Consider the following 11323-nt stretch of genomic DNA (forward strand, 5'->3'; position numbering starts at 1 on the left):
CACAGACAACAACACAATTCCCGTATGCACATGCACGTCATGCAGCAATCAGGATGTTGAGTACTGGCAAGGGTCTGTTTTACCCTTTTCGCCAGCAGATATCTGTTCAGGCCTTTACATGGGACACGCGTTTTTTTTCTTCAGAACTGTAATGAAAACATGATAAGAAAATCTTTTTCATATACTATCTAATGTCATACGGGTTTGTTCCTGGACTTCCGTTTACCAGTTCTACATTATAGATCACATTAATTGTTTCCGTTAAAAGTTGGAATCAGATTTGGTTGTACACCATCTTCAAAGGCACACTCGTTCGGCTCACCTTCTCAGATCTGGTCAGGCTTTTACATAGGATAAAACCATCCCTCCACTTGGTCACATACCAACAATGAACAGCTTGGGTGCTCTCTGTGCACACTGGTGTGTTGTTTGTTTCGTCTACTTATAAACAACTACTTATTTTGTTTGTTTCGTCTACTTGTAAACAACTACTTAATTTGTTTGTTTTGTCTACTTCTAAACAACTACTTATTTTGTTTGTTTTGTCTACTTGTAAACAACTACTTATTTTGTTTGTTTCGTCTACTTGTAAACAACTACTTAATTTGTTTGTTTTGTCTACTTCTAAACAACTACTTATTTTGTTTGTTTTGTCTACTTGTAAACAACTACTTATTTTGTTTGTTTCGTCTACTTATAAACAACTACTTATTTTGTTTGTTTCGTCTACTTATAAACAACTACTTATTTTGTTTGTTTCGTCTACTTGTAAACAACTACTTATTTTGTTTGTTTCGTCTACTTGTAAACAACTACTTATTTTGTTTGTTTCGTCTACTTATAAACAACTACTTATTTTGTTTGTTTCGTCTACTTGTAAACAACTACTTATTTTGTTTGTTTCGTCTACTTGTAAACAACTACTTATTTTGTTTGTTTCGTCTACTTATAAACAACTACTTATTTTGTTTGTTTCGTCTACTTGTAAACAACTACTTATTGTGTTTGTTTCGTCTACTTATGAACAACTACTTATTTTGTTTGTTTCGTCTACTTATACACAACTACTTATTGTGTTTGTTTCGTCTACTTGTAAACAACTACTTCTTTTGTTTGTTTCGTCTACTTGTAAACAAATACTTCTTTTGTTTGTTTCGTCTACTTATAAACAACTACTTATTGTGTTTGTTTCGTCTACTTATGAACAACTACTTATTTTGTTTGTTTCGTCTACTTGTAAACAACTACTTAATTTGTTTGTTTTGTCTACTTCTAAACAACTACTTATTTTGTTTGTTTTGTCTACTTGTAAACAACTACTTATTTTGTTTGTTTCGTCTACTTGTAAACAACTACTTATTGTGTTTGTTTCGTCTACTTGTAAACAACTACTTATTGTGTTTGTTTCGTCTACTTATAAACAACTACTTATTGTGTTTGTTTCGTCTACTTGTAAACAACTACTTATTGTGTTTGTTTCGTCTACTTGTAAACAACTACTTATTGTGTTTGTTTCGTCTACTTGTAAACAACTACTTATTGTGTTTGTTTCGTCTACTTGTAAACAACTACTTATTGTGTTTGTTTCGTCTACTTGTAAACAACTACTTATTGTATTTGTTTCGTCTACTTGTAAACAACTACTTATTTTGTTTGTTTCGTCTACTTGTAAACAACTACTTATTTTGTTTGTTTCGTCTACTTGTAAACAACTACTTATTGTGTTTGTTTCGTCTACTTGTAAACAACTACTTCTTTTGTTTGTTTCGTCTACTTGTAAACAACTACTTATTTTGTTTGTTTCGTCTACTTGTAAACAACTACTTATTTTGTTTGTTTCGTCTACTTGTAGACAACTACTTATTTTGTTTGTTTCGTCTACTTATAAACAACTTCCAACTAACCACAGCAAGCAGCCAGGGTGTACGCAGCAGAGGATGGATGATGATATTTAATCGGCTAACGGTAATGTAATGACATTGCCGTGCCAGATCTGAGATGGTGGTTTTCACGAGAAGGAATATGTCTTTAAAATTATTCAACAACGATTGTAGATTCAAGCGTCTGCACCGTCATATCTTCGTCAATGAAAGACTTCTAACACAAGTCGAAACACGCGATCAGATGAAATACGACCTACAACATTAATTTCCATGAACACGTTCCTATGAAATAGCAAATTGTCTCCTAGCAACACATCGCATCACTCCAGAGACAAACATGAAGGTTCGTTGTCGGTGTTTCATCTGTCCCTTCAGTCTATTTGACTATTCGGGACTCTGATTCAACTGTGTTTCCTTTCTCGGTTCCCATAGTGACAGTTTGAAACTATATTTACACTTACGTATATCCAAACAAAGTGAGGAAAGTTCTGAAATAAATAAAATAAAACTCTTATCGTTTCACACTCGTTTCTTAAAATCGTGTAAAAACCTTGATCTCCTTTAAAATCTTGTCCGGTAGAACGTCTAGGAATCATTTCTTCAGATTTCTGTACTTTAGTGAGGCACAAACATAAAGGTAACAATTAAAATACGTTATTATACTCAATATACAGCAATAAGATCATGCATGATACAGCAGGCTCTGAAGCGACACACAAAAGCATTACCTGTTATCACTGTATCGCATGGCCAGCCAAACTGTTATCTTTTTTCTACGCAACAGAACTATACTCTCTTGCACTTCTGCACCGATAAACACTAGGACAGTGTCTCGTACGTTATGTTTCTCAACGGCTGTTTGAAATCGGAGTAGACTAGTGGCTCTGTTTGTATAGATTTTGAGGTATGACGTTGTTGACCTCCGGTTTTGAAATTGGGATGTGTTTCCTCGTGTACTAACGTGGATAGAGATACGGCTAAAAAAGTATGTCACTGCGACCCTTACAAGACAATCATATGTCATACGATAGAGAGTTTATCGGACAGTTTTATTCACCTAATCTTATGTGTGTGTGTGTGTGTGTGTGTGTGTGTGTGTGTGTGTGTGTGTGTGTGTGTGTGTGTACGTGCATGTGTGCGTGTGTGCATGCACGCAAGCGTGTGTGTGTGTGTGTGCGTGCGTGCATGTGTGTGCGTGTGTGCATGCACGCATGCGTGTGTGTGTGTGCGTGCGTGCATGCATGCAAGCGTGTGTGTGTGTGTGTGTGTGTGTGCATGTGTGTGCATGCACGCATGCGAGTGTGTGTGTGTGTGTGTGTGTGTGTGTGTGTGCATGCACGCATGTGTGTGTGTGTTGTGTGTGTGTGTGTGTGTGTGTGTGTGTCTGCATGCACGCATGTGTGTGTGTGTGTGTGTGTGTGTGTGTGTGTGTGTGTGTGTGTGTGTTGCTTGTTTGTTTGTTTGTTTGTTTGGGTGTTAGTTATTGTAGTCGTCGCCGTCGCTGTTGTCTTCGTTGTTGTATTTGTTTCTTTGTTTATTCCTTCTATTTGATTTGGGTGGATGGTCGCTTGCTTGCTTAGGCCAAATAAAAATATATGTTGGTACAGGGTAACCCGACAGACCCTATTTTTTTCCGCCAACCCTAACACGTTATTTTCATTTCTCAAAAACACAAACAATTGTTGGCACATTTTGCGAACCAAGGGAAGTAACCTCCTTTAAAGTCGACCAAATTAAAAAAAATAAAGAAAAAGAGAGAAAAAAGCCGACCTACCGACCCTATCTTTTTTGGTCACGTTATTACCAGCTATTGTGTTTTCAGCGTAGCAATAGGGTCCGATATTTAGACGAGACAAGTATAATGCGACGAGTCGAAGACGAGTCGCATTATACTTGTTCGAGTCTAAATATCGGACCCGAGTCGCATTATACTTGTTCGAGTCTAAATATCGGACCCTATTGCTACGCTGAAAACACAATAGCGATTATATAGCTGTTCTGACCTTGATTTGTTGTTCCAAACTTACAAAATGACAGTTTTTGAGTCGATGCGTTGATCTCAGATTTTGATAGCAGACGCCGTTTCTTATGCGCATTAGTTTTGCGCAGGCGCCACACTGACTTTGGAAAAAAACTCGATTTGACAACACAGCTGTTAAACAGCTTTTTATTAGTTCATTCGTATACAACAAAAAGAAGTTTGAGTTTTTTTCATTTTGAACAAGACTACTTATGAAGAAGACCAAAACACAACATCAACGGAAAACTAGAAACAACTGAAGAACTAGGATGCAACAAGGGGAGGAGAAGAGAACAGCTAATCCGTACAACGTGAGCAGACGGCAAGAAGTTTTCAGTTTTGGTGAATCGGCATTTATACTTGTCTCGTCATGAAGCGAACTTTTCAACCTAAGTTATAAACGACTACATGAATGTTAGTGCCATGGGTTGTACATCAATACTTCAGGGGGGAAGTGGGGTATTTAGTGTGGAGTTACGAGATAAGAAAAGCCGAATGCGAAACTGAGTTTGTGTTAGTCGGCAACTGAGCTCACACAGGCACACAAAAACGGCTGTTCCGTTTTACTACATCTTTCGACTTTGGGCATTTTGTGGTGTTTAGGGACAGAAAATAATTGGTTTAGTCCTGTTTCATCGGGAAGTTAGCAGAAAAGGGTATGCTTTCGACATTTGTAAAGCTGAAAAACATTCCCGAGAAGAATTTCAAGTTGTCAGTGTATGCTGTTGTCCGATAGAAACATCGCCGCGTGGTACAGATGGGTAAACCGGAACCATGCGTCTTTGTTATTGACAATATGCTTTTGGATATTGAGTAAAATGGCCGACTTCCGTAGCATTATGCTTTGATGATCGGAAGAGACCATCCAATCACAGCCCCCGAATTCCCCCACGTGTTCATCAGAAAAGCTATATATATTTATTTTTGGACTTAGCTTTTTTTTCTCTCTAAAAGCCGACCTACCGACCCTATCTTTTTTGGTCACGTTACCCTAAACCAACATATATTTATTTTTGGACTTAGCTTTTTTTTTTCTTTCTAACTTCAATTTTCTTCGTTGAACCCCAGGAAGGTTATAATCGTTTCCTCTGTTCTTCGTATTAAATAAAATCATACCATATGCGTATTTTGTTTCTGGACCAATCCCTTCCGCCTAAATAAATGAATACACTGTCAAATGGATAAGTAAATAGATACATCAATCTTTTCAATGATCCCTCGTGAGTAAAATGCAAAAAAGAACGCCGAAGCAGGATTAAAGGAATATAATGGACCAACAACTGTCTCTTATTGCCCCAAGAGCTATGACGTTCGGTCGGGTAGTTAGTACCAAGACCATCCTTCACACATACCAACAATCAACAGCATTGCTGCTTTCTGTGCAGAGTTGGATTTTGGTGTTGAATTGTTTGTTTGTACATGTACATACGGCGAACTTTACTTTGAATTCTTTAGTGGAACAATGTCTTCAAGTTCTGCCATCTCTTTCCTTCGTTTGTCTCTCTTTGCCTCCAGTCTCTTTTGCAGACGACACAAAGATGGTAAAGTCACGAGAATACCTGCAGCCACAAATTCGGTGGCACCAAGTAAGTGAAATGACGTCACGTAACTTCCGGTCATGTCTTTGAGTGCTCCTGTTACACACAAACAAATACAAGATGTTTACCCATTGTAACAAAGAAAGCAATAATTCAATACAAAATGGCGTCACGTAACTTCTTGTCATGTTTTTGAGTGCTCCTGTTTAAAAAAAAAAGTTTACCCATTGTAACAAAGAAAGCAAAATTCAATACCAAATGTTCGTTTATGAAGGCTTAATCTTCAGGACAACATGTAGGAAAAGAAACGGAAAACAAAACGAAAAATGTTTTGACCAGGCCATAATGTTTTGTCGAAATCTTCGGTATGTATTCCAGAATGCTTAACGATATAGTAATTTGAGTCCAGTTTTCATCGTAACGCTTTTGTAACTAACTAGTCATTGGCGTGTGTTACTAAATTAATTCCAACGTCGCGAAGTTATACTCACCTGAGGATGAAAGTAACTTTTTTTTTCTTTTCCACAGGTGGCAGGATATTGGTTGCGCATTATTTTCGTTTACTCTTCTTGCGCATTGCATGTATCATTTATAGCGCTTGTGTCCCTTGGTTCCTTAGAACATATCGTTGTTTGTTATAAGAATATATTGTTGTTTCTTATTAGAATATAATATCGTGTGGTTTCTTATTAGAATATATCGTGGTTTCTTATTAGAATATATCGTTGTTTCTTATTGGAATATATTGTTGTTTCTTATTAGAATATTATCGTTGTTTCTTATTAGAATATATCGTTGTTTCTTATTAGAATATATCGTTGTTTCTTATTAGAATATATCGTTGTTTCTTATTAGAATATATCGTTGTTTCTTATTAGAATGTATCGTTTTTTTTATTAAAATGGTTCGTTGTTTCTTATTGGAATATATCGTTGTTTCTTATTAGAATATATCGATGTTTCTTAGAATATATGGTACTCACCCACGATAGGATACCCTGCAGCTGCGAAGATCCCGTTGAAAAGCTGGACGAAGCCGAAGGTAAGACGGAATCCCTCTAGTCCCACAAACTCTATGATGGTGGCGTGAGTCATGGAGAAGAACACCCCTGACAGACACCCGAACCCAACGCAGAATCCGACCATAGCCTCAAAAGAGTTGAAGAAGGCCAGAAACTGCAGAGTTCAAACAGAAGGTGAAATTAAGGTGGTTGGCAAATTGTTGTAAAGTCAAGTTACCCAAGTGTTATGGCTTCTTGGACAAAAGACGATGACATAATTATGATTGGTTGGTTGGTTCTTGATTTTATATAGCTTTGCGGGACCTATGCAAGTTTGTATAATGATGGTCGTTTGCAGGAAAAACTCAACATCCATGAGTCATTTGCACCTCAAATCGTTATGTGCTTTATCACACTGGAAAAAGAGAAAGAAGGAATAACATTATTAAAAATCAAGAAAGAGAAAGTAAGATAGAAATAATGCAACTTATCTATCATTCGTTTAAATCAAACAACAAATCAAGCAACCAAGCAACCAAGCAACCCACACACTCACCCACCCACTAAACAATAAACAATCGAACTGATCTAGTAATACTCATCACTAAGTGAATAACAAAGGGCAACCTGCAGTTTCATTTCTTAATCTACGCAGTAAGATGTAGAGTCAGATGACTGTTTTCGTAATAATGGGCTTGGCAAAAGATAACAAAGGAAACAAAACAACAAGTCGCGTAAGGCGAAAATACAACATTTAGTCAAGCTCAGTCGAACTCACAGAATGAAACTGAACGCATTGCATTTTTTCCGCAAGACCGTACACTCGTAGCATCGTCTGTCCACCGCTCGTGGCAAAGGCAGTGAAATTAACAATACAGAAAAGCGCGGGAGCGGTTGCGCTGAGGAGGATAGCCCGCTTTTCTATATCTCTATTCTTTTTAACTCTCTGAACGTGTTTTTAATTTAAACATATCATATCTCTATGTTTTTGGAATCAGGCACGGACAAGTAATAAGATGAAATTGTTTTTAACTCGATTTCGAAAATTTAATTTTGCTAATAATTTTTATATTTTTATTTTTCAGAACTTGTTTTTAATCCAAATATAACATATTTATATGTTTTTGGAATCAGAAAATGATGAGGAATACGACAAACGTAATTTTGGATCGTTTTTATAAAAAAAAATATTTTTAATACAATTTTCAGATTTTTAATGACCAAAGTCATTAATTAAATTTTAAGCCTCCAAGCTGAAATGCAATACCAAAGTCCGGCCTTCGTCGAAGATTGCTTTGCCAAAATTTCAATCAATTTTATTGAAAAATGAGGGTGTGACAGTGCCGCCTCAACTTTTACAAAATGCCGGATATGACGTCATCAAAGACATTCATGGAAAAAAATAACAAAATTCTGGGGATATCATACCCAGGAACTCTCATACAAAATTTCATAAAGATCAGTCCAGTAGTTTACTCTGAATCGCTCTACACACACACACACACACACACACACACACACACACACACACACACACACACACACACACACACACACACACACACACACACACACACACACACACACACACACACACACACACACACACACACACATACATCACGACCCTCGTCTCGATTCCTCCCTCTATGTTAGAACATTTAGTCAAAACTTGACTAAAATAATGTAAAAACAGCAGAAATACGATTGTTTGAGTACAAACTGGACATCGGAATTATTATCCATTCTTAAAGTTTGATGGAATTTGAGCGTGAGGGGGTGGGGGTGGGGGGGGTGGTTGCTAGCCGGAGGAAAAGAGGAACACTGACCTGGCATAGCAGGCCTTGCAATGTCAACGAAAGGATGACCATCTGGTGAGGCTTCAGAATCTTGTAATGCGCGATCACCCCAGGCGTCAGACGGCTGACAATGTCAAGGCCGCCTATCAAGGTCAACAGGAAGGTAGCCTCGTTATCGCTCAGACCTTTTTCTTTGGCAACAGGCGGCAAATAGGCAGGGGCGATAACTCCTGTAAGAAGTCCGAAGGCCTGATACAGCACCACACCCCACATGGGGATGTTTCTGCAGACCTCAGCACTACAGAACTTTGACCTCAAGCCTGCCCCACAGCCGCTGCTGTCTCTTCTCCCAGCATGCGACGAGAATCCGGAACTATGTGATTCTTCTGCTGAAAAACTCGTGTCTTGCAGAGCTTTGACAGTATCTGCTGAAACTCCTGGGAAATGCTTGTGCAAGGCTGTCATTGACGCGCAGAGTGTCTCTGGGGTCGTTGTCAAAGCTGCTAAACTGGATGACGATAGCTTGTCCAGGACTGTCTGCTTTCGAGAATCTCTGTTCGATGTCCTTGCGAGTTCCTGGGATGTTGTAAATTGCTGCAAACTGTGGTGAAGGTTCACTTTCTGCACATCGAATGCTGCTTGATCTTTGCCGCTTTCTGAATAAGTTCTGTTTCGAATTTGAAGCGGGAAACGTTCGGGTAACAGCGTTTTCAGAGTAGGTTGGATATTTTCGATGGTCTCAGATTCACAACCATTTTCCTTTGTCATTCCATTATTTCCGTTTCTTCTTATCTCTGTCGTTTCGTTCTCTTCATTGTTGCAACATGGAAGGGATGGATTGCAATCACCGATCGCCTTAACAGTATATTTGCTAAGAGGCAAGCATTTCTCTAGCTCATTCTGGCCAACTTTGTCACCGTCTTCTTGGCCTTCGTGGTTAGGATCAAACACGCTTTGACCCTGCTTCCTGTGGTTCTCTGCATTTTCGTTGGTTTCTGAATTTTCTTGTACCACTATTGTCCTTGGCGCCCTTTGGGGGACAGGTCGACACAAAGAGGCTAAGATGAACATGTGACACAAAATCCCGCCAATAACAAGCAACCCAGCAGGAAAAGAGAACTCGTCCAAAATTGCCCTGACGACGATAGGCATGAGCAGACCTCCAGCGCTCACACCGGTGTTGGCGATAGCTTGGGCAAGGGTCAGATGGCGGTCAAAATATTTGCCCAGCAGCACGAAGCTCGGCCCGTAGATAAATGACATCGATGTACCTGTAAAATCAATTAAACGATACTTTAAAAAAAAATTGTCGAAAAAAGAATGATTTATGAATCAATGCAAGATATCCGTATGCATCAAGTTCGGAAACTGACACTAAGTTGTTAAAATATGCCCACACACAAAAAACTACAAAAAAACAACTAACCATGACAAAAATAAATCAACCAACAAACAAACAAAAAAGAAACAAACGAAAAGAATAAAGGAAGAAAGAAAAAAAAAGAAACAAAGAAACAAATAAACAAACAAGATCAAGCCATTTTTCATCACCAATAACAATTAACATGTTTATTCGGGTCACCATCATTAAGATCTGTTCAGACTATTACACGGGATAAGGTCATTAATTCACTCGGACAAGCCAAATGTTAAGAGCCAGGCCGATTCTTGTACAGTGCTGGATGTTTTGGGATACACAAATACCCACAACTATTGAATTAGTTCCGTAGTTGATCAATTTGTCAGAACAAAAGTCCCTCTCTTTACAGCACCGGCACGGTTGGCCTAGTGGTAAGGCGTCCGCCCCGTGATCGGGAGGTCGTGGGTTCGAACCCCGGCCGGGTCATACCTAAGACTTTAAAATTGGCAATCTAGTGGCTGCTCCGCCTGTCGTCTGGCATTATGGGGTTAGTGCTAGGACGGGTTGGTATGGTGTCAGAATAATGTGACTGGGTGAGACATGAAGCCTGTGCTCCGACTTCTGTCTTGTGTGTGGCGCACGTTATATGTCAAAGCAGCACCGCCCTGATATGGCCCTTCGTGGTCGGCTGGGCGTTAAACAAACAAACCCTCTCTTTACAAAATGCAACCACGCTGTTGATTTTAAGTATGTGTCGAAGCGAAAGATTTTGTATTCCACGCGGAAAGATCTGTGATAGTGAATACAATCGGGGGGTCGTGAGTTCGAATCCCGGTCGCTGCCGCCTGGTGCGTTAAGAGTGGAGATTTTTCAGATCTCCCAGGTCAACTTATGCGCAGACCTGCTGGTGACTTAACCCTCTTTGTGTGTACACGCAAGCACAAGACCAAGTGCGCACGGACAAGATCCTGTAATCCATGTCAGAGTTCGGTGGGTTATGGAAACACGAAAATACCCAGCATGCCTACTCAACGAAAGCGGAGTGAGCTAGCTGACTATGCTCTCAGAGTATAGTGTGGGGAACCCAAATGGGCAAACGAGCTCACACGTAACCAGAAAATTCTGGAACGCTGAAGAAGAAGAAGGATACAATCGTGACTAAGGGAAGGACGATACAGGTCTATACATTACACCAAGGTTAGGATCTTTATTTGGATAACACATATTAAGGTAATGTTGAACTTTAGTCTGTTAGATTCATAGCTCAGAATCCACTGCAGTTGAAGCTTCAAATGTGGCAGAATCTGCTCTTGTAAGCATAACAAGTCCTTTAAGATACCTTTGAAGTTACGGAATGAACTGTACAGATGCCTCTCATTTTAACATTTACATGGGTTTTACAGGCAAAACCTTAGCGGCCGTCATTTTGATGCAAGTAATCGAAAGAAGGGAGACAACTCGGTTCATATTACGTGTGCGTATTCTCTCCCATGGCGCATGGCGTCAGTCTTTTTCCTCGATCAAATGACCAAATTAATTATATATGCTTGATTATGGAGCTCAATCAGTCAATTAATTTCACGCTAATTAATTTTTGGGTTGATTAAAGGGACTATCAAAAGTAAGTCAATAATACCACTGGATTGTGGGCTATCTAACACGCTAAAGTTTAACATTACCCATATTTAAAAAACCAGAAACAGGAGGCATCAAGCCGTTACTC

The 11323-nt window shown here is 39.1% G+C and overlaps 2 protein-coding genes across 4 annotated transcripts in view; both read right to left on the reverse strand.

Moving 5' to 3' along the window:
• Positions 1-2739, reverse strand: part of LOC138945335 (monocarboxylate transporter 12-like) — a 14350-nt gene extending 11611 nt beyond the window's left edge. For 2 of the 3 annotated variants that reach the window (XM_070316763.1, XM_070316762.1), the window contains exon 1: positions 2612-2739. The gene's annotated coding sequence lies outside the window, so the exon portion shown is untranslated. The remainder of the gene's footprint in view (positions 1-2611) is intronic. The other variant, XM_070316765.1, reaches the window with a different exon arrangement.
• A 2439-nt stretch (positions 2740-5178) lies between these two features.
• On the reverse strand, positions 5179-10310 carry LOC138946063 (uncharacterized). The gene is made up of 3 exons (XM_070317579.1): positions 8271-10310; positions 6424-6616; positions 5179-5537 (listed from the first exon to the last, which is right to left on the reverse strand). Exons 1-3 carry the CDS (start codon positions 9501-9503, stop codon positions 5341-5343), a joined length of 1623 nt encoding a protein of 540 aa, XP_070173680.1. The 5' UTR covers positions 9504-10310; the 3' UTR covers positions 5179-5340.
• Positions 10311-11323: the final 1013 nt, after the last annotated feature.

This window comes from Littorina saxatilis, linkage group LG13, assembly GCF_037325665.1.
Source record: "Littorina saxatilis isolate snail1 linkage group LG13, US_GU_Lsax_2.0, whole genome shotgun sequence".
Classification (NCBI taxonomy): domain Eukaryota; kingdom Metazoa; phylum Mollusca; class Gastropoda; order Littorinimorpha; family Littorinidae; genus Littorina; species Littorina saxatilis.